Source organism: Ammospiza caudacuta, chromosome 18, assembly GCF_027887145.1.
Source record: "Ammospiza caudacuta isolate bAmmCau1 chromosome 18, bAmmCau1.pri, whole genome shotgun sequence".
NCBI lineage: Eukaryota > Metazoa > Chordata > Aves > Passeriformes > Passerellidae > Ammospiza > Ammospiza caudacuta.
In genome coordinates this window covers 13,526,997-13,551,024 of record NC_080610.1, presented here as the reverse complement: position 1 = coordinate 13,551,024, position 24,028 = coordinate 13,526,997, and the positions used below count along the sequence as shown (strand labels likewise).

Below are 24,028 nucleotides of genomic sequence, written 5' to 3'. Positions count from 1 at the left end.
TCTCGGGGAACGGCGCCGCGGCGCGCGCCGCTCCCCTGGCGGCGGCGCGCGGGCTTTGCCGCGCAGCGAATCAGCGCGGGAGGCGCGCGCTCGAGGCGGCCAATCACAGGGCCGGGCTCAGTGCGGAGCGCCCTCTACCCCCGTCCCCACGTTCGAAACTCCCGGCCGCCACTCGCCGGGCGGGCGGTGCAGGGCCGCGCCGTTCGTCGTTTCACGGCCGCCGGAGGAGGCGGCTGCCGGGCGCCGTGGGCTCCCAGCGATGCGGGTATGAACCGAGCGGGCCCGCGGGCAGCCGGCGGGGTTAGCACCGCCGCGCTTGGCCGGGTCCCTGCTCCCCATCCCGGAGCCGCGAGGCCGACCCCAGCGCTCCGCCCCTTTCTCCCAGAGTGACGGGCGGTGCAGCCAATCGGAGGCGGCGGCGCTGTCAACATCGCGGAGCGCGAGGAGCGGCCGCCCAATGAGAGCGCGGGGGCGGGGCTTGGCCTGAGCGGGGCGGGGCGGCGGAGCCGCTGGGGGGGCGCTGGTGGAGGGACGGGGCCGTGGAGGGGCCGCGCCGAGTGAGGGCTGGCATGTGAGGGCTGACATGTGAGGCGCCCGCCGGGCACCGCGGGGCGAGCGCGGCGCTGGCGAGCGGACGGGGCGCACGCGGAGCCGGGGAGGGGGTTACGGACCGACGGGAGGCGGCCCCGAGGGAGCGAACGTGGCAGAGGGGTCCCTGCGGGGGCTGAGCCCTCGGGGCACGGGCGGCTCCCGCAGGCGCTGCAGCCCCGGGCTCGTTGTGCCCTCTGAGGGTCCCTCAAGGTCCGTGGGGAGGTGGGGTCTGGCTGCGGGCACCGAGCGCCCCCGGCACCGCTGAGGGGTCGGGAGGAGTCGGGTCTGGCTCAGGAAGCGCTGCAGAACCTCACGGGCTGTGTGTCGGCGTTTGCACCGAAATCAGCGCCGATATTTCTGAGTTACAAACACCTCGCCGATTGTATTTTCCCATCCGTGCCCCTTTCTGCAGCTGCATGGCCGTGTTAGGACCGCGCTGTGCGGCGCTGTGCTGTGGGATCCATGGGTGACAGCGCTCCCGCAGCGCAGTTCCAGCTCGCTAATATTTTTTTTTATCGAGAGCAGACTTCTAATGAGGTTATGAAACGAGCCTGTGTCACAGCTAAGTCCCACCCATTTGCTGTGCTGCCGAGATAGGCCACCCATGATTCCATCCTGGGGATTCGGGGGGACTGATGCCGCCCCCATCCCCTGCTCAGTGACACTCCCAGCCTCAGCCATCGCTGTCAGCTCAGCAGCTGACAACCTCCAGCTTTTGCAGGCTTCTGACCGCTAGAAAAAGAAGAAAGCCATGGGTTTTGTCTTCTTTTCTTTATCCCACGAAGCTCTGCCAGAGGCATGTGTGTGTCTGTGATAACTTCCTTCCAATTCTGGCATTTTCAGCCCTACCCAGACGAGATAGTGAGTGAGTACCCAGAAAACATTTCTGCTAAAGCCAAGCAGGCTCCAGTAAAACAGGAAAATAGCGCAGCTGTCAGTTAGTTTCCTTCTGGTGAAAATATATTATCCTTCTGAAATTATTGGAGATATATCTCCAAGAATTTGCAAATAAGGAATCTGTAAAACCCATCAGCCCTGTAAAGAGGAATGCTTGTGCTTTGGAAGTGTTGTGCTTCTTTAAGGCAGCAGGAATTTATTCTTAGCATTACCAGACTGCCAAGATGATATTTCTTAATGCCTCTTTTTGCTCTCCATCCATGAAATGATCATAAGGTTTCTCTTCAGTGTTACAACACAGGCTGAATTCACCAGGGTATACAACATGCTGAAATAAGCCCTATGTAAGAACTGGTTAATTAATGATTTCTTAGTGAAAGTATGCAAACTTTCTCTAGAAAGTGAAGAATATTTTAGTCTCTCTACAGCCAGTCTGCTGTGGGTGCTCTAAGACTGTGGCCCAAGTATTTTATGTTTGTTTATTTATTTATGATGCTTTCAGTTAACCAGCTGCTGTTTTCATCCACTGTGGGATTCCTGTTTGACTCCTTTTTTTGTTGTTTTATTAATTAGTCAGAAATGGAGCTCAATGTTTAAGCCTTCTGAATTAATGTTACATAATAACAGTGGAACAAGTGATCTGTGAAAAAAGTAAGCCAAATATCACACACAGAAATGGCAGAATTGGTTGACCCCAGTCTAAGTTAGCTGATCTCAGTTTTATTTTTTTTGGTGAGTGTGTTTCTTACAGTGAGGGTTTAGATTCTCAATCACATCTAAATACATCAATAACAGGAGATTTCACACCTTGCACATGGTCTGTGGAGCCCCAGATTTAAGGAAAACAACCAATCAGACCCTGGTAACATGGTTTTACCTGGAATGTTTTGCATTCAGCCCCCTTTCCAGCCACTCTGTATGTGTTGGGAATCCTTGGACCTGTGGGAAGCCCAAGGCTGAGTGAGCAGCCCCTGCTTGCAGGGTGGCCCAGGAGAAGGGAGAAGCCTGGTTATGGAATATTTGCACTTTTTGGGATGGTTTGGCTGAAACAAATGTCTCTCCAATTCTATTTCTTCACACAATAAAGTCAAATGTTTTTTAAAATAAAGAGAGTGATGTTTATTTCTCTTGTTTTCAGGGTAATGTCTTACCTGGGACTGAGCTATGGAAAACAGCGATGTGGTGAATCCTGTACAAGAACCCCCTTTGTGCTCTGCAGACTGTGATGGCAGAAACCCCCACAGCTCTGTCTGCAACTTGAATTCCAACAGGTAATGTGCTGAAGCAATCACTAACAATTACTTTCATTATTTTGGTTCTGCTTAATTAGCACCCCTTCACAGTAATATTGGTGTTAAAGTGAATTTTTTATTTCAGCATGATGAAAGTCCTAAATTGAGTGTATAATTCTGGCAGTCTGGCAGATGTAGGGTATTGTTTGGGCCACTGTGTTGCACACCTGACACAATAAATAATTGAGCTGTTTTCTTTGTGTTTCTCTAGAGGTCCTTCATCCAATCCCTGTGGAGTTTCTGGTTACTCAGGGAATACCAGGTCCTCATTAAAGCCTGGTTCTGTTGAGCTGCTTGCCTCCTTTATGCAAGATATCCAGAACATTGGACATGCTAACTCGGAAATTGTGAGGAACTGTGAGGTATTTGATATTAAATTTTATTTTTTAAAAGTGGTATTAATGTATTTGCTTTGCATTTTGGAAGACAAATCTAATTATACAATTCAGCAGCAAGATCTGGGTTTATCCTTAATGATGGGAGAGATCCTTTACAATAAATGAACTAATCACCTGGCTGGATTTTACTGCAATTTTATCTTAGTGTTTTACAATAATTTATTGTTATATCTTGGTGTTTTATCAAATAATAATATTATATTAATAATATATATTGTAATATAATATGGATCTGAACATTTTTTCCCAAAGTTACAATAAAGGTAGCGAGTTTTTGAACTGAAAAATTTAAACCATTAAAACTGTATTATTTCAAACTGGTCTGAAATGATCCTAGAAATTAAAGGGGTTTTTGCCTAAAAATGGTTCTGTTTTGCTTGACTTATTTATAGAATCCATTTGTAAAGATGTGTAGGTGATTAGTTTGTTTCCAGATTTAAACCAATGAAAAAATAATGGTGTGGTTTCAATGAACTAATTCTCCAAAATACTTTTTGGAATTTTTTTGTCCTTTGTATTTTCAATTTTATCAGTGTATTTGGTTATCATAGGGAGCATCAGTTTTGCACACCATGGGCTTGTTCTTGCAGATTTTTGAGCTCCCTGGCTGGGATCCATCCAAGTGTGTGTTGACAGATGCTTAATTTGGGTTCTCTTTAACACCTCCAGGAACAGAATATTGATCTGTTTGTCCCGTGCCCTGTGCTTCAAGCACCAGCTCCATAAACATTAACATAAAATAGTTGTTAAACACCAGATTTTGCCATGTTTCAGGAATGCTGTGTATTTGATTTTTTAAAAAATTATCTCTTAGTTTCCATGACATAATTATGCATCCTGGCCTTTAGCTGGATTGCTGAGGGGAGGAGTTTCTTACTGAAGGGTGTTTAATTCTCAATTTTAGAATTGCCTGTAATTAAAGGAACTGGAATCAACCTTTCTAGAATCTGGCTGTTCTTTGCTGGCAGCTGTTCCTACTTTTGGCTCCCAGTGATTGGCATGGTGGGGGCTGAATGTGCTGTGGGATGGGCACCCACAGTGCTGTTCCTCAACTTTTGATTATGCCAACACCCAGGGACAGGATTGCAAAGCTGTTTGCAGCCAGAGAAAAGGTAAGAGGTGCAATATTTCTGTGCTTTAATTATTGCACTTTGTGATTTAACAGACAAGGTGGATACAGCTTCTGAGACTGGTAGAAAAACAATGCCAGGAACAAATAAATGCCCAGCAAGAGCAGTTCCACCATCAAATCCAAGTAAGTAATGACTGTTCATGGAGCTTGATAAAGCTGAATGATATTTTTCTCCCTCCAAAACAATGCAGAGAGGCAGTTAATGGAAGTGGATGCTGTTTAAAGGGAGCATATTTGAGACAGCCTTGCTTAATTAACAAAGCGACTCTTAGGAACCATTTCAGGAGTGATTTGTGGATTATTTATTTTCAATTATTTTGTTTTCACAAACATTTGGTTCAGAACGCTCACCTGATAATGGTATTTTGTAGGTACAAGGTTTTTATGAACTGTTAGACTGTATAATTTCTGATTTTGAGACAATATAGCTTTATTTTCATTTAAAAAATATACAGCTTATCATCCCCTCATCCAGAGAGTGTATAGCCCAGGAAAAGCATCACTGTAATAGCTGAACACCTATCCCACCTTTGCTTGAACAGTTTCCTTTCTAAGAATGAAAAACAGCCCCTGTGAAGGTTCATATTTTGGCTGAACCCTGTTTATCCATTAGAACAGAGGCAATGTATATGTATATATAACAGACAATGAAACTATAATTATATAATGCTTAATATCTTCATCATTTTGGTTGCTGTTTTTCCCTTCCCTTTCCTGATGCCCTCCACACTAATAGTAATCAGCAGTTCCTGAACTGAATTACCAAGAGGTACTGTCCTTTTATCCTGTTTCTCCTGCCTCACCTCCCCCCTCCCTCCCATTTTGTTGTTTCCCCGTTTCCTTACCCTTGTTTTTCCTTCCTCTTACTGTAGTGGTTTGATTCACTTGTTGCTGATCATGGTCTTTACTAATCCATTGTGTTGGCTTTGCTGGTTTTTGTCTTTTTTTAATAGGAAAGGCTACCTCTGGAAGAGCTGAGGGTCAGCAGGACTTTCTCACTGCATGGGGTGCCACACTAAACACAAAATCAGCAGCTAGAACTGAGCTATTTTATGCATTAAATAGAATAGATGGGAATTTGCTTTTTGTGGTAGAAAAGCAAGGTGCTGGATCAGCACTGACATGACTGAGATAAGGTTTGCTCCATGCTGGGTTTCAAGACCAACTACATAAAAATCTCCATCCTTGTGAGAACAGGGATAAAAAAACCTTGAGTTCCTTTTGGAATCAGTGGGGGCAGCCCTTGGCTTTTGTGATCTATACAAAAAGACATAACTGTGCCAGGGACAAGCTGGATCATCCCAAGATCAGACTTTATCAAAGAGATTATAAAACCAAAATTACAATCCCAAAACTGTAGAAAGCACATCTTATTTTTCCCTTTTTTTTTTTTTCATCTCTTGCAGTTATTTTTGACTGTGCAAAAAGAGGTAAAAAAGCAATTTAATTGGAATAGGAGCCTTTCAGTTTTCCTGCACAGGGTATTAATGACAAAGATGAAATGTCAGCAGTGAATCTGATCTTCTCTCCCCCCACTCCAGTTCTGTTCTTTCCCTTCTTTTCTCCCTTCCCTACCTTCCTGACAGCTGGATTACAGAATTGAAATATAAATGATTGCTGCGGTCATGATTGAAATCATTAGCAGAACACAAAACTTTGTAGTGGAAGGAAACTTCATCCCAAGTTGTTTGTTTATTATTTTTGGCAGGGAAAGGCTGAACTGAAATTCAGTTGTTTGCTCTGTTGCAAGTTAATAAAAAATCGGAGGCTTGATCCTGACTAGCATTACATATAGGTTCCTCTGAAATTAAGTATTCTTTTTTATTTCTTACTTTGAGAGAACAAATCATTTTTGTTCAATTTGTTCTCTCCAGTTGCTATTCACATGTGAGTAATGTACTGTAGTTCTGTGAAAAAACACAAATTCCATGTTCTTAAAATTATTGCAAGTTTTTTCCTTCTTCCTTTCCTGAGGGAATTAGTTTGAAATATATTATTGAAAACAATTCTGTGCTCTGTCCTGTCATGTGCAAGAGTTGTGTGCTCCTGCAGTTCAGTAATCTCAGTTGGACTCTGCAGAAGTGCTGGCCACAGGCACAAATGTGAAATCTCTTCACAGCCCTTGGCAAAGGCATTAATTATTTCTCAGAGCTGTTTCAGTATTTCCAGAGCACAGCTGTAAAACTTAGAACTTCAAAAAATTACTGACCTAATATACTGAAATAAGTCTTGTAGACTAAAGAGCAAGTGACCTGTTAGATGTAGTGATGCAGTTTTGGGTTTGCTCCACTCCATCAGCCACTGAAACAATCAGAAGGCAGAACTTTGTACCATATGAACCTAATAGTATAATCTCCAAATTGGGTGTTTTAAAGTTGAGTTTTATGCAATAATCTTGCAGAGGTACATTATTCCTATTCTCATGATAGAGTAATGGTTAATACTTCCATCAAAGCATCCTTGCAGTCTTTAAAAATGTGTATCCAAGTGAAAAAGTGTTTCAGACCTAAATTTAGCCCAACACCTGGATAGTTTGTATTTCTTTAGCAGGTTGGTAGGTAACTGTAGTTCTGAGGTAATTAGTGATACATTCATGCATGTATTTTACATGAATAAATGACTACTGAGACTCGTGATTCACTGCATGGAATTCAGGATTGTTCCCATGGACATTTTACTGTTCTTTTTACTGTTTTATTTATATTTACTGTTATGCACAGTATGTATTTATCTACTTTATGCATGAGATGTCTGCACATGAAAACTTGGAGTTATATGGAATAAATACTCTAAATCTCCCGCTAATAACACAAATGGAAGATGTATCTAAACAGGGGTGTGACTTCAGGCAGGATCTGATGGGAATTGTCCCTTTCCCCCCCGTGCAGCTGATTCAGGATGAGATAAAGCAGCTGGTGAGGTTGCAGAGCAGCACCTGGGCCGGGGGCCGGGCTGTGCCCTCCCTGCCCGGCCCCATGGGGATGTGCTCGGAGGCGCTGGAGGAGCGGGAGAGCCTGGGGAGGCACCTGGCGTCCGGAGAGGGGGAGAGCCCGGCCGGGGCCGCGGGGCCGCCGCGGGGATGTGCGGGCAGAGAGGGCTCCGTGAACAGCGACAGCTCCGTGAACAGCGGCTACGGCTCCCTGTCCGCGGAGCCGAGCCCGGCCCTGCCCGGCCCCTGCCCGGCACAGCCTCCCCCCGGGCCGGGGCTGCACGGCGGCGGCCCTCAGAGCCAAGGAGAGCTGCCAGCTAAAACAGCAGAGCAGAGTCCTCCATCCGCAAGGAGGGATAGCTTGGTTTTTCCTGCTGGCTTGGAGCATAAAGCTGATGAAGGTCATCCATGTGGGAAAAAAGCCAGGTAAGTGATAAACTTTCTAATTATGGTAATTTCTTATAGACAATCCCCATTCGGTAAAAGCTGCTGGTCACTGGGGGCATGTTTGAGTTGAATGGAAACTCTTGATGTTCTACTGCTTGATAGATAAAGATATTTATTTAGCCTGATGTTTCTGAGTGATGCAGGTCTGCATCTCTAGTTTAGATACACTTTAATGTATTTCCCCTAAATATATGTGTGTGTTTCTTACCATCCAGTAAATCTTTAACATCATGGGCACAAAAGTTGAAACAAACCCAGCCAAAAAGAGTAACTGCAGATGAAGGATGTGTGAACTCTATGCAAGAAAATGAGAGAGTGAAGAAATTACCACTTGAGAATGTAAGTCTCTTTTTAATTCATTATGTTTTTCTAATGCTATTCTTGTAACTGGTATTTTTTCAGAGTTACAGCATGTTCTCATTCAGCATATACTTCCATATTTTAAGCATTTGAGTTCCCATTCATATTTAAAGTTCATGTGGGCAAAGTTTACTTTTTGGATCATTCCATACTTAGGCACAGAGCTATTTTGGTTTACTTTATTCATTACCTAATTTTTGTCTTAACACCTCCCTGAGTGTCACATGTTCTGTCATTGTAGAGATAATGGCCACACTCAGCTGAGGCTTCAGGTCATGGTTGTTTATTGTGTCCTGTAATTTTGAAGGATCTTTGATTTCAGCTGGTGATGCCTTTTCTGGCACACAGGATTCTTTGTGTGTTAAGGCATTAACCACTTTGCTCAGGACAAAAACACAGGCATGTCTCAGGAAACATCAGTTTAGTTATGTGGCTTAGCTTAGTTCCACTTTTGGCTATGATTACCCTCAATATAAACTTTGTAGGTTTGGATCATGCTGTATAATTGTATTTTATCTCTGCTTAAGAAGACTAATAATATTTCTATGCTTTTCTTTCCCTTGTGATTTTCCTTCTGAATTTGTTTTTCCATTGTAATTTTAGACAAACCTTACTGATGCTGCTTTGCCACCATACACTTTTTACCTCAATCAATCCAAGGAAAGTCCAAATTCTGTGGTGTCAGAAGCTTCAGGTATAGTTAATTTCTTGTACATAAATTCCCTTTCTTTTAAATTCTCATTTTTAAAACTCTTACTGGAATGCATCCCCAATAACTTCAGGGAGGTGAAGAGGATTTAAGCACTGACAGGCTTTGCTATAGCATTAATTCTGCTTCTTGCTCCTGTTTTCAAACTGATGGCAGCTCCTGTCCTACATCTTGCTGCTGGCAGATGTAGGACATGCAGTAGTTGGGATGTTTTTCCAAATTTCTCAGCATTTCAAAGCTGAACTTTGTGTTTAAAGCTATTTCATAATGGAATTACTGTTAATATCATGGTAGGATATGAAACATTAGCATCTATGGTGTGGTAATTACAGGAGTTCATGGTAACAGAGGCAGAATTCCTTTAAGCCAAGGGCATGATTCTATAACTGTGTGAATAGACAAGGACACAATAATGCAGTGTGTAACCTGGTGATTCTTTAATTTGTGGGGAGGGTTGCTTTTTTGTGTTTTGGTAAGGCTTGGCTTTGTTGTTTTGGGGGTGTATGTGAGGGGGGGTTGGTGGTGGACTTTTATGGGTTTGGGGGTTGTGGTTATTGGGGCTTTTTATCAAAGCCAGACAACTAATTCACATATTTTGATCATAACAGGGTGGATTCATTTCAGTAACAAACAGGGGCACAGAGATGCAGCCCTGCAAACTGTGTATAATTGTTGCTTCTTCACAAGCCACTGAGAGAGGGACACATTTAAGAGATTGGAGTGGGATTGAGGCTGTGTCTGTTCCTCTTGTGCCATCCCTCTTAGTCCTGGTAGTTTGTCTTTGCATGCTGCACAGAGTGAAGAGTTTGTAATGTCAGGTGGGATTGTTCCTTGGGTGGTGCCAGTTTTAAGTGCTATACTGGAATCATTAAAAATGTAAGTTCATGGTAAATGAGGATTTGCCCCTTGAACACCAAATCTATGTATTTTAACTGATTTATAGCTTTTGTCTCTGGTGCTGTATGATGTGAGACTGATTATGTTGCCCGTGCTTTGCATTGAGATTTTTCTAACTCCTGGCCTGGTAACAAATGCTCTAATGATATCCTTGAGCAGTAAATGCAAATAACTACTGTACCATTCTTATTACTGACCAAATAACATTTTACTAATGGGTTTTGGATTCCTGTTCTGTAGCTGACAGCTTGAAATCTGTAGAATTAATTTTCTTCTGGTCTTTTTTTTTTCATCAGGACTTTCATACTGGAAGTTAGATGAAAAGGAGATGTATCACACTTTACCAGAGAATTTCAGAAGTGAGTTGCCTGATAGTTTTGTGGAGAAAACATCACCAGTTCAGGTAAACTTTGTACATGTTTAAAAGTTATTCTGTTGCTTTTTGTCTTTGCTGTTTGCCTGTGATGGAGAGAACCCTTTTGTTATCTCAGTCTTTCATATCCTGGCTCTTTGTTATTCCTGCACCCCACTAACCTCCCCTGAAATTTACTGACCTTTTGTCCTTCAAAAGGAGCTGTGTATAGAAGATGAGAAGTGTCTAATTAGTATGTTAAAGGTGTATGTGCCTTGTTAAAAACCCTTTTTAGCTTGAATGAAGCTGTGTGTTCTGAGCTGCTTTATTAGCTAAACCCACCCCAGAACTTGCTTATCTTTGTTGGGGGTGGAGTGTTGTGTTCAGAAAAAGTAATGTAGCAATTTTGCCTGTTGAAGTTGTCTTCTGCTGATGAAAGGAAGTTGTCATCACTGAAGGACATTTATCATAAAAGACAAAGGGAAAAGCAGCAGCTGCCAGACCAGAGTTTTATGCCTTCTTCCCAGCCAAGTCACCCACCAGAGGTAACATCAATTTCTTTACTTCACGGATCAGTTGAGGATGTGTTGGGCTGGTTTCACACGGCTTGGCCCCTGCTGCCACCTCCAGTGTTGTGCTAGAACAGCAATTTGAGCAGCCTGGGAAAGGATCCAGCTTGGAGGAACCTCCAGGAACAGCCTGGGCAGGGAAGAACCTTTGCTGCACAACCTTGAGGATGCGGCAGGGACGGATCCGCTGCTGCTGGGGCTGCAGCTGCTGAGCTGCACCTGGGACTGCAGTGCCAGGGTCTGTTCCACCCATGGAACAGAACAGGCACAGCTTGTGGAAATGATTCTTTCTCCTATCTGTTTTTTATATAGCTCTCAGTCCTGTACATAATCTAGGGATGGTGGCTGCTGTGTGACTGTACTCTTTAGGTAATTAATGAAATGCTTTTGTAACCCTGCAAGGTTATTGTTTCAACACACAGACAAAAATCTTTCAACTTGCATAACTGAAATTTCAGAGGTTTTCTAGAAAGCTACAGATCTTGGATATGTCCTTTATTAATGGAAACTTAGAAACTCAGTTTGCAATTATTGGGAATGTGTATTGTCATTTCAGTGTTGCAGAACTGACATTTTATTTGTCACTTCCAAATGATTGTAATAATATTCAATATAATACTTACAGTATGTTGTATGGTTTATTGATGCCTTGAGATAAATCTTGTTCTTGTAAATGGAGTTAAATCACAATTTTTTAGCATTGTAACTTATTTCCTAGATCTTGACGTTGGACCCAACCCTGCATATGAAGCCAGGCCAGCAGACCCAGGGACTCAGTTTTTCCAGGACTCCTGCAGACTCTGCTCCCTTTTCTCCAGACTCTATGGCAGAGCCCGGATTTCCAAGTCATTGTGACACAGACTCTTTTTCACAGACAAGTCATTCACCTCAGCTGGATGATTCTCCAACACACCCTGCCAGCAGCAGAGCTGTGCACTTGGACCTGTGGAGAAATCACCCATTCCAGAGTGAACACAGGGCCAGCTCTCCCTTCCCAGTGGCTCCCAGGAATGCTGACAATGATCATTCTGTCAACACTGAGGAGGAAGAAACACTGACTCTAACTCCATCTTCTCTTACTCAGTGTGCTGACAGCAGTTTGCCAGATTGCAGCCTTTCAGTGGCATCTCTTGAGGATCCTGTGGTAATGTCAAAGTAAGTAACTTTTTCTTTTTTAAAAGTCCAAAGTTTGGTGCTTTCATGAAAGGAATGAAACAATAGTAGTGAGCTGAACAAAATATGTGAGTTCACTTGGTCGTGTCTCTTTATACATAAAAGTAAAAATACATCCTTTCTCATAGGCTGTGTGAAGGAGTCCGTTTAGGCAGAGAATTTCAAAGTTCTGAGAGGGGGATTATTTTCCTCTTTAGAATCAAATGTAGAGAAGCACAGAATTTACTGTGCTTAGGAAAAATAAATATCCTCCATTCATTGTTGAAGCTCTGATGATTTGTACTGGACAAGCAGACAGGGCATTTATTCCATGTATGAGGGCTTGTAAAAAGTAAAGCTTTATTTTGTGCTTTTATATATTATTTGTATATAATAATCATATATACCTGTATATATACTTATATACCTGTATGTATTTGTACATAATAATCATAATATTTATCTCTATTAATATGAAGACTTCTCTGCCTTAGATGACAAAGCTGTCTTTGCTTTAGGTTGAATGCAAGTAGAGTTTTGTAAGAGTGCTGAGTTCATTATGTCCAAATGAATCCAGAATCCACAAATTAATCCACATGATCATGTGGATGGCTGGAATTTTCTACAATTCTTATATTGAAAATAGGATTAGGCAGAGCCTGAGGGAGAAGCACGCCCGACACATCGCTGATCTACGAGCTTACTATGACTCTGAGATCCAGAGCCTGAAACAGCAGCTGGAGTCCAGCCACAGAACTGCTGCATCTGAGGAGCTGAAGAAAATCAATCAGAGCCTTGCTGACAGGTACTGTTTGTCCTTCCTGTCTTTCTCTTTAGGTGGTGCTCTGTATATTTTAAAGACAGTATCCTTGTTTGGAATGTCTCAAACAGTTTATGTCCCTCTTCAGTTCTGAAGATTTCATGTATCTATTATATTAATATTTCCCTGTTAAATATAAATTTTGTTTTATTTAATGCAGTTGCTAAGCTGTGGCTGCCCCATCCTTGGTTAAAGGGTTGGGCAGGGCCCTGAGCTGCCTCATCCTGTGGAAGATGTCCCTGCTCTTGGCAGAGGGGTTGGAACTGGATGAGCTTTAAGTTCCCTTCCAACTCAAGCTACTCCATGTTTCTGTGGAGATCAGTTCACTGTTGTTGGACAGTAAATGTGGTGTTTGGACTTCAGTTTTTGTTTGACCTGTTTTTTCCTGGAGCCAGTGCAAGCTTTCTCAGGAATGGCTGGCAGGCAGAGGTACTCTGAGCAGTTTGTAATAGAATGATTTGTGTTGGGAAGATTCTGCTCTCCTGTCATGCTGGTGAACATCGTCCTCTTGTACCTTCCATGTCACGAGCACAGGTGACACAGGAGCAGTCCTGAGTTCATTAGTGCCTTTACCCTGAAGCCTGGGTGTCCCAGCTGTGCATTCCATTATGTGCAGCTTGAGTGTTTGCTGTACAGAGAATGCTGATGTGATTTCTGTATAATTATTGCCAGTTAAAACACAAATTGCACATTTAGACAGCTGAAATACTGCACAAAATTTATGTATTCCCAGGCCACCACAGCCCTTCTGAGCAGAGACGCTGCTGGGGCTGAAAAATGTGGGAGGAGATCAAGGCTGGGCACCAAAATTTGTGGGGATGCTTGAGGAAGGGAAAAAGGCTATAAAATGTAGGTTTATTATTTGAAAATCTCAAGAGCTTGGTGTAATCTCTATGTTCTAAGCAGGTGTGACCAGTTAGATTCAGCTCTGAATGAAGCAAGTGCTCACATAAAAGCCCTTGAAAATAAAAATAATCAGCTAGAAAAGCAAGTGGTAAGTATCTGTTATTAAATCAAGTTGCTGTTTAAGTAAAAGGGTAAAAGAATGAACTTTTTCATTAATAAGTTGACCAGTGCTTCCATACTTTTTTTTGTTATTTTTAACCTTTCAACCTTTCCCTTAATATATAAGATCAGCTCAGATGTTACACAGTGACTTTCCTACCTGAGTTTCTTAGGATTCCCTACCTGAATCATCATCACTGTTGCTCATGAACTTTTTTCCAGATTAGCAGGGATCAAACAAAGTCTAAGAGTGAAATACTGTGATGTGTTTATCCCATTCTTCTTTAAATTTTCTAAATTTATTTATTCTGTTTTAATTACTTTCTTATTAGATCGGTGATAAAAGAAATCTCATGCTGGGGCAAAAATACTCTTTAGGTATATTTGCTGTTTTTCTAGCTAGGCCAGACCTGTTTGCTTGTGCATAAATTAATGCATAGCTGCATTAATTATTAGTCATATTAATTTATTATTAGTCAATTAATTATTATTTGCCAAAACCCAGGACACTTTGTCATGACAGTTGAACTTTGTCATCAGAGTTAGACACCTGCAGAGACTAATTCAACCTTCTTTAGGCATTTGTCTATGCTGGCAAGTAAGTTAATCAGATGGATTGGAGGCCTCACCTCTAGATATTTAAAATCCTATAAAATAAATACATTTTGGGTGGGTTTAGTCTTCATTTTCATTCTTTCCAAGTCACAGAAATGAGCAGAAATCTTGTTTAGTTCACGTACACCCGTACCCTTGTTTTCTGTGCAGGCGATTTTAAGATAATTATTGAAATTTAAATAATCTTAAGAAATAATTAATGTGCCAGGGAAAAAGCATGTTTCAAACACTCTGAAGGATGTTTTGTGTCCTGCAGGCAGAGTGGAGGGAGCGTTTCTGTGCCCTCAGTGACAGCTCCAAGGCCCTGCAGGAGCGGCTGGAGGAGACGCGCGCGAGCCACAAGGAGAAGGACAACGCCATCAGCCGCCTGCAGTCCCGCCTCAGGGAGCTCGAGGAGGCCTTTGAGAAGGCTTACAAGTTATCTGACAATAAAAACACCAGGCTCCAGGAAGAAAACAAAATGTTTCAAAATGTGAGTAAGAAAATGGGTTTTGGTGTTGGGAGGGGGACGACAGCAAGTCCAGGTGTGAAAAATACTCGGAGTTTACAACTGGGAAGTCTTAAAGCACAACAAGAAAACAGAAATTCCTCAGCTGACTCCTTACTAGGCTGGGTGTTGGAGGGCACTGTGGAGCTAAAAGATACTTTAAAACAATTATTTAAGGCAACAAGTGTCTACTTGATAAGCTAACCTTTGCAATAGTCTGTCTCAGGAATTTTATTACTCTAGGTTGAAGATACTACATGAAATTTTACAAAGTAATTTTTCCTCTCTTAAGCTTGTTTGAGATGGACTAAACTTTTCATACCTCATCCCAACTTGCTAAAACTGTTCACTGTGTATGATTTTAGTCTAAGGAATTGCTCCTCTGTTTCTTTAGGAAGAGCTTTATGGAATGTTTAAATGGACTGGCAGAATGGGTGTTAGCTGGGAAAGCTACTTCATACTTTAACTTCTTTTTTACAGTTGAAATTTCAAAAGACAAATTCACTTTTAAAGTCTCTGAGGAATCTTACCAGTTCATTCATTCAGTTTCTTTAGAGACAAATAGTTTGAAAATTAGAAATACATTCTATCAGTAGCTCTGTCTCCTCTTGTCCTGTCTATAACTTTTTGTTCCAATTGGAAGATGATAAAAAGAACTTAACAAATACTATTAAAGTACATTTTGTATCCCCTGTAGTGCTTCTGCATGTGTTAGCCAAGCTGTTGAGATGATTTTACAGCAGCCAACAAAACTGTTAATTGACTGTGGTCTCACTGTGGGCTGGTGTTCTTTTGTTTTGTTTTAGCTTTTAGGAGAATACGAATCCCTTGGAAAAGAACATGAAAGAGTAAAGGTAGGCACACAGTGGATAATTAAAAACCCAAACATGCAAACTTTGTGATAATATTCCATGGAATTGGCTGAATTAACTTAAATATTTTGAAAAAGCTCAAACAGAAAGATCCATATTTATCTTTACTGATCACTTTCTTCTTCAGAGTCCTGGAGGGAAAAGGAAGGAAACTGGAATTTGTTATTTTCCAGTTATAGGCAGCAAAAATACTTTAAAGCTGAAGAAATTTAATGGACCCTTTGAACTAGGAAGGTGTAATTGATGTGTTGTTTCCAAGACTGATATGGAGTTACTTGGGTTTTATTTAATGCACTTCTGCAGTTTCTGGACTTTTTACATTTTTCTTTTTGTCCTTGTAGGATACATTAAATACAACTGAAAACAAATTGCTTGATGCAAACACAGAGATTTCTGATTTGAAAAGGTAACTGTGAAACTTGTTATTGTTTTAACAATATGAAATACAAACTGTGGGCTAAATGTCTACTCCCAGAGTGTGAGGGCTGTAGATCTTTCAAGTTTAATCACATTTTATGAAGCATTTCATGCTGCTTCATGCTACTGGTACAAACTAAAAATCTCTTTAATTTAGGATATGCACTTTTTTCTACTTCTCTCCTTCCTCAGCAGTGTTGTCTGGTCCTGTCTTTCTGGCCAGATTACCTGATTTATTTAACTTCAAATTCAAATACATATTTATATCCATATTTAGATAGAGGTGCATAGACAGAAATGCAGCAGTTGCTCTTGTTCTCGTGCTTCATCCAGAATATCTGAATAAAATGAGCTAAACTATTAAGAAATGTGATGTTTCTTTTACGCTATTTAAATCATCTCCTAATGCATCTTTTTAAGGACAATTTTAAAACTTGAAGCTCAGCTCAAGCAGGTGGAACATGAAAATGCCCTGAAACTTCGCCATATAAGTGAAAATCGTTTCACAAGAACCTCTTGTGCCAAGTAAGTGACCATTAAGACATGAAAACAATGTGTTTTAGAATAGCTTTTAACATGTTTTGGCTAAAAATGGATCAAGATGAGGTCAGTCCATGGGCTGAACTGGATTAAACACATGTGATGTAATCCAGAGATTGGATGTGCCAAGAAATTAATAAATCCAACTGAATTCTCTGCTAATGTGTCTCTGCCTTGGCCAGCTGTCCCTGCTCTTCCAAAGGAGTGATTGCTGGGTCTGAACTGCTCAGCTGAATTCCCGACTCCACAAAGGTCTTGGGAATTCCATCTGATAGTCCAGTTAGGCATTGGAGCTTTTCCTGGTGTGTCATTGGTTTGAAAAGCTGATTCCTGCTCAGTGTGGTTCTAAATAGGATTTGTGCAGGTAACCTGAGAGTAGAGGGGCAGTTCAGTCAGAATGAACACTCTGCTTTGAATTGGGATTTATGTTAAAGAAGTTCAAGTTGATCTGTGCTCTGCTTTTGTTTGTTTGAGGTTTTTTAATTACATTTTAAAGGTCTAAGAAACTTTGTCCCCCTCTGGTTTTTGTTACTCAGTTCTGGCCTGTTCAGTGTCTCTCCCATCTCAGCCCTGATGCTGTGGAGCCCAAAATGACAATTAATGTGGTTTGGGGATGTCCATTTGGATGTGTGGAGCAGGAGTATCTTGGGGAGATTTGAATTTTGATGATTATGAAGACAGAAATATTTATGTATTAATATATTAAAGGGACAGATTTCTGTTTAGAGCTCTTTTAATATTTATGAACCAGACCTCTCAACAATGAACAGAAAAAAGGAAGGCCTGGACATGGCAGCCCATGTTCATCAGGGAGGGGGGATGTAGGAGCCAATATGGATTTAGGAGTTAATCTGTCCCTAACTGATCCCACAGGCTCAAGGAAAGCTCATTCCAATTGAATGCCCAGCAGGAAAGATTTACAGAATAGTGCCTATAGTTCATAGCTTGGGTAAACAAGACCCTTTTTCCTAATTATCTGCTTTCCTGTCTATAGAAATCACATTTTTCTTTTGCTATCTCAAGATAATGATCTACTAATTGATACTTAGTTGATATTTATCCCTCTCAGGTCACCAACACTGGCTTTTTCTTGGCTTTTTGTTTTTCTTTTTTATTTTCTAATAATTGTTGTCCAAAAGAAAGCTGGGATCAGATGCTCTGAAGCATTGCAGTAATCTCCACCAAATGTTTTCATTTAATTAGTTGAGATCTACATGCAACCCAAACCTGGGTCTGAGTAAGCAGCATTAAATTACACAAAGATCTTTGTGGAGCTCTGCATTCTGGGCATATTGTGTAATTTAGACTGAAACCTCAACATATGGCTTTTTTTTCCCCAAATATTCTATTTTTACCTTTCAAGCATGTTTTTAAAAGTAGTTACTTTTCCCACAGTATTTACAAGTTTATTGTATATTTGTTTCTGTTTACTGGGATAAATCACAGGCTTTTCTTAAAAAACAAAACAGAAACAAACATAAACCCCCCTCCCAAACTCCAAAGCCTTTAATAATTTTGAAGCTTTTTATTCCCACAGCAAGTTGGGAACTCCTGATGTCAGCAGGAGAAAGTGGTTGATACCAGGAGCTGAATATTCCATTTTCACTGGGCAGCCTTTGGAGGGCCAGGAGAGCCCCAAAGACAACAGGCTGGAAGAAACCTATATTCCTTCTAGGTGAGTTGGTTTCCTGAACTAAACTGAAATCTGAACTAAATTTCTCCATGCTTTTCGTTTATTCTGTTCCTGTTTGCGTACATGAAATAAAATAAAAAACTTTATTTATTTTTTTTTTCCTTTCACCACCTCACACTCTTTAAGGCACCATTCTCCTCCTGAGAAAGACTCCTCACAGGAAGACTCTTCAAACAACACAATAGGAAAGAAAGAAAATGAGATGGCAGAAGCACCAATTCTAAAAGCCTTTAAAGAACTTGAAGAAGGAAAAATTCTTAAAGATTGGGGTACACAGACAGAAAAAGAAGATGCACCAGCTAGTAACTCTTATTTTTATATTCCTGAATGTGTCTTTACTGGCTTTTCTCTGTTTGCATGTCTTTTGGCTTTGGTATTCTCAGCATTCAAGTCCACCAGGATACAGTGGTGGGATAAAAAAGGTTTTGGCATGCAAAACTTGTGCGGTTTTCCTAAGAAAATTCAAAGTTGGATATCTTAGTGATTTGTTTAGAATAGGGGGAATGCAGAGGTTGTGGTTAGGTCTCAAGCTGAAGACTAGTTAATGTCCCCTTTTCTAAGAATATCTCAGTATTTATAAACAGTTAATGGAGTCCTAACAAGGTCTGGCTGCTGTAAATCCATTCCAGTTTCCATGGTGTTTATGGGAATGGAACTGAGGAACTGGGACTGCCCTGAGCTGTAACAATGCTGATTTAGGGAAAACGCTGAGTCTTTCTTAAAATCTTGTGTTCTGGGTCTCAGGCAGGTCCTTCAGCCTTTCCCAAAAGATGCTTTTGTCCTGATTTCCACTGTTTCTCTGTTAAACAGTGTTACTCAGCATAATTTCTCCCTCACACACTGCAAAGATCCTTTTTCATGAGTTAAATGAAACATGAATTTCATGTTCTGTGAGTAGGAAGAGAGACTTGAGCAGAACAGCAAAATAACGTTGATGTGAGGGATAAAAAGCTCAGTTCAGGGGAATATTTGTGAATTCTTGTGTTGAAAAAGATTGATTAACATAAGAACTTTTTTTTCCTTTTCATTAGAACCATCAACTCGACGTCAGACTGTGGGGTTTGTTGAACCTTCCTTGGTTGCAAACAGATCTCCAGAGAAAGGGAGAGACCAGCACAGACCCAAACGGTTCAGCTCCCCCTCTGGCCAGAGGTCATCGTCCCTTCCTCCTGCCAACAGGAAATCCAGCACTCCCAGTCAGTGCCTTGCTCAGCCTTGCTTTGTGTCACTCAAAAAGCAGAATCTAATCATGAAAGGCTGCTCTGGAAGAGGGAAAAATAGGGACAGGGTTTCTGCATTGTTCTGGCAGTCTGAAAAATTCATGTCTGTAATCACGGAATATGTGAGAGTTCTAAGTTTATTTTCATTTTTGCATGTTGTGATGCACCTCTCATCTAATGTAGATAAACATGTAGACAGCTTTGAAGAGCACTCTTTAAGCTGCAAGCACATGAGTGGGAGGTACTGCAGTGGGGAGTCTGAGGTCCATAAACATACTTTGTCTTTTGCAGCAAGAAGAGAGATAATGCTGGCACCAGTGTCTGTGACATACAGCCCAAAACGATCTCCAAAGGAAAACCTCTCTCCTGGATTTAGCCATTTGCTCAGCAGAAATGAAAACACAGTGACAAGGTAGGAGTCTGGTGAATACAGTTGTGTTCTGATGATTTTTAGAGCAGTAGGATGTTTATCCAGGCTTAATGCTGCTGTTTCTTGTTCATTAAATGTCCTTGAAAACGAGTTGTGAAGATTTCTGAACATAAAGCTAAGTTGTGCTTTTTAAAACATGGCCAAGAAAATCTAGAATGATTGAACAGGATTTAGAAGACTTAGTCTTTAAAAAAAAATTTTGTTTATTCACCCAAAAGGTGAAAAAGTAGAAAAGACCATATTGCTTGATACGTGAGTTCTAACAAGTAATTGCTGTGTGCTTCCTCCTCTGTAGGTTTGATATACTCCTAGATGACCTGGAAACTGGTGCTACTTCTACTTTACAGCACAATAATCCAAGGAAAAGGCTCCAGTTTCAGTCACTAGATGATGCAGAAGGTAATCTGTCAAAGTGGAGGGAAACTGTTCTTTATTTTTGTACCATGATTCTTTCCACAGTGGTAGTGGCTGCCTAACTAGAAAGCTGACTCTTTACTCTGTGAAGCCCAACTTTTAAAAATCCTCTAAATCTTGCCTTATTCCTGTAGACAGAGAAATCCTGTCCATAAAATATTTTATTTTTATGTATATGTCTGTGTGCACAAACACACTGGAACAAGAAAAATAATTAAATTGAGAAAGAAGGGCAATACATTTCCCTGTGCTTAACTCAGTTATCCAATGCATATCTTAGTGGGGTCTATATTAAGATGTACACACTGAGTCATACTAATAAAATCCTATTACTAAACATTGCATTATGGACAGCAAAGAGTAACTAATAAAACCAGTTGTTTCAGATTTTTTGAAATGATTGATCTTTTCTCACCATGTTCTGCTTTTTGGTTTTATCCATGCTCTTATTCAGACTGGTGTTTGCATGACAACCAGTCAGCTTGGTGATATTTAGAAATGTACCAGTAAAAGTAATTCCTAATTAGTACAACACAGGAATCTGATTGTTAACCAAAAAATGTGCTGTGTTTTAAAGATCCCTTGAAAGATGACCCATACAAATGTTTTGCAATCCTTTGGGAAGCTGTTCAAGGCAAGGACTGAGGCTCTGCTCTTCCTTCTCCTCGGTTCATGCACTGCCAAAACCACACTGCTTGTGCTGCCATTAATTTCTTTTTCTGTCCTGTGTAACAATTTCCCAGGTAATTACAAAATAAATAGAACTGTTCAACTGTTCTGTTGATAGGAAGGCAGCATTCAGGTGTCAGGCAGAGCCCCTGTACTGAATCTGTCAGTAATGGAATGAAGAAAGCAGCAGCAGCCTGGGAGGAGAGGAGCCAGAGACACGAGGCAGTGCAATCACCTTGTGAGGAAGACTTCAAGTACACAGCAAGGATTCCAACTCTGGCTGAAACTGAGAGGCTTTTTGATGAGCTGACTCACGAAAAGCAACAGGCAAAGATTATTTCTGTTTTCAAGTTGTGACAAATAGTAATTGTTCTGTGAGAGGTGAGGGATGGAGCCTTTTATCCATGGAATGTGTGGCTGAAATTCATCCACAACTTCAGTGTCACATCAGGAATGTGCCATTGTCCTTCCCTGTCCCTAAATTCATTAAAGGAGAGTCCCTGTAACAAACCCAGTGTGGGTGGGGGTTGGCACAGTATTATGGTGGTAAAGAACAAAACTCTCCATGTAGCTGTAATCCATACACCTCACTTCTCCTTCTGTAAGAGGATTTAGGAAGGCTCATAGTGGCTCTTGAAACTAATTTACAGCTGAAGTGTTTTCTGTTATTAGATTGAGGCTGCACTCAGCCGAATCCCTTGTTCTGGTGGAAGAATGACCTTGCAAGCAAGACTAAATCAGGTGAAAAAGCCTCTCTGAATTACTGTTCTCTTCTGTTCTTCCACAATTGAGAATACATAATGTAGAGGAAACATCCTCTGGGTAGTGAGTGTGATTACTGTGGGAATTTTTATGTTAGAGTTTTTATACTGTTTAATGTCTTCTATTTTTTGTACATGGGATGCATTTTGCCAAATTACTGCCAGAATAATCTGTTCTTGTGCTAAAACTGAGAGGGAGATAAAGGCAATACATTAACAAAATGCAGTGACTATCAAATAGATCCCTGAAGCTGCAGAGAGGATGTTGTGCTGTAGGGGAAATTGAAAAGTTTAGTTTTTGTTTGGTTGAATACTGTCTCCTTGAAAGTACAAAGTAAGAAGGTAAAAATAACTGGTTTAGGTGGAATACAGGGAGGTGCTTTCTGTGGAAAACTCTGCAGACTCTTTTATTAAAAACTAGTCTCAAAGTTGTCTTATAGAGGTCTCTGCAAAGCCTTCAACGTCAGCATTTCCTGAATTGTGATTATCAGGGTGTGTTATCAGTTTGTCAATTTGAAATTAAAAGTGCATTCCAGTAAATCAATACTGCTACTTACTACAGTGATCAACTGTTTCCTAAATATGCCTAATATTCCTAAATATACTTAATATTCCTAATATTCAGCCTGTCTTAATTCTTGTCAGGTTTCTCTCATGGAGTTTTGTAAGTCATGTGTTAAAAAAGCCAAAAAATACATAAAAATAACATGACAAGTTTGTGGGTCTGGCTCTGGTTTTTGGGTGATAATAATGCAGCTAAGGCCTCAAAAAAGATACCAGGAATATAGGAATGATAGCAGTTTCCTAATTTTAGAAGGATCATTTGATTTCATGATATATTATTAATGCTTTTTGTTCTTTCTTTTAACTCCTTCTTTTAGGAAGCCCTGGAAGATCGTTTGGAAAGAATTAACAGAGATTTGGGGTTAATACGAATGACTCTGAAAAGATTTCATGTTTTGAGAACATCTGCAAATCTTTGACAGTTCTCTCTTGACTGCAAATATACTTTTTTTTTGCACTAATATATAATGATGCACTCAGTAAATGCAAATTGTTTTGTATTTTTATAAACCCTGAAAAGTAGTTTTGCAACCATGTTACCCTTTACAAACAGCAATATTTTGTACTTCAAACAGCCACCTCTATTTTAAATGTATTTTGTTACACCTGAGAAATCAATGTTTATCCTGTATTGTAATATTTTTAGAAATATTAATTATTTTTAAATAGTGATATTCAATTTATAATAAGAAACGAAAAGGCAGCTTGTTTTCAGGAAAAAAAAATGGTAGTGTTACCCTTTTGCACTTGGTTTTCCTCCACTATTTTATAAATATTTATGGTGTGATGTAAATATTAGCCAAGAGGAGATTTTGGACTTTAATACAAAAAGCAACATGAGTTTACCTGTGTTAAAGGGAACCACTGTTCTGTGGTAAATCCTTTTAATTTAAACCTTTTCCATGGGTGTTTCTCATTGGGACAGAACTGTGAGCAATACTTGCACTGTGGCTGGCTGGGGCAGGAAAATCCTTCTGTGATGGATGTGAAGCCTCCCAGCAGTGCCAGTGAGGGTGTGCTGATACTGGGAGTGCCAGGATTCACCTGGCAGCAGCTCCTGCCTCCCAGTGAACAGCTCAGCTCCAGCTGACACTCCAGGATGGAACTCCTTCCCTGAAGTTACTGGGTCCCTGTGCCAGGCTGGGTTTTGTGCCAGTGTTCTGTTGGTGTACATTTCATGTATTTGTGAACATAAATTAATTTTTCTTGGTGGAAAAAAAATGCATATTTGCCAGTTGACATATTGTTGCATTACTGTCCAACATTGATATTTTGGTTTGTATTTTAATATTAAATAAATGTTTAATTAGATTCTTTCCTCCTGCCCAAGTACAGTAATAGGCTCTGGGATATTACATCAGAGATAATGTAGGTTTTAATCATATTGTGTGTTTCAAATTCTGTCCTTGTTCAAGATGTTTGGCCACCAATGATGTGATTACAGGGCCAGAATAGCTGTCATAAAGGAAGCTTGAGAAGGTCTGATTCTAAAATTAGAGTGCTGTGGTTTAAGATATTTGATGAGGAATTGTCCAACCCATGCATGGTCTTTTCAGAAATTCTGTAGTTTTTGCAGCCCTGTGGGTACTTCAGTGCAAGATCAGAGCTGGGGAGAAGTCAAGGATGGGAGTTTCTTGTTTTCTCCTTTACTCTGAAATGCAGAAATTGGGTCTGAATGTTGGAGAGGACTTGCTCCAATGTATTCCCAGTCTCCACAACCAGATGTACAATTCTGATGGCATTCCATGTTCTCACTGGTGATTTTTACTTAGAAGGGGTGGAAGGGTGGAAAAAAT

The 24,028-nt window shown here is 40.8% G+C and overlaps 1 protein-coding gene across 1 annotated transcript; it reads left to right on the top strand.

The window, feature by feature from the left end:
* The first annotated feature begins 153 nt into the window (after positions 1–153).
* MPHOSPH9 (M-phase phosphoprotein 9) lies at positions 154–23,486 on the top strand. Its single transcript, XM_058816694.1, has 24 exons — positions 154–265; positions 2,627–2,759; positions 2,992–3,142; positions 4,344–4,433; positions 7,199–7,665; positions 7,902–8,025; positions 8,650–8,740; positions 9,949–10,055; positions 10,424–10,549; positions 11,292–11,728; positions 12,372–12,530; positions 13,452–13,539; positions 14,422–14,637; positions 15,459–15,506; positions 15,866–15,930; positions 16,362–16,466; positions 18,019–18,156; positions 18,301–18,476; positions 19,206–19,370; positions 19,686–19,806; positions 20,120–20,223; positions 21,026–21,234; positions 21,580–21,648; positions 22,550–23,486. Exons 2-24 carry the CDS (start codon positions 2,653–2,655, stop codon positions 22,649–22,651), a joined length of 3,465 nt encoding a protein of 1,154 aa, XP_058672677.1. The 5' UTR covers positions 154–265; positions 2,627–2,652; the 3' UTR covers positions 22,652–23,486.
* The last annotated feature ends 542 nt before the right edge of the window (positions 23,487–24,028 follow it).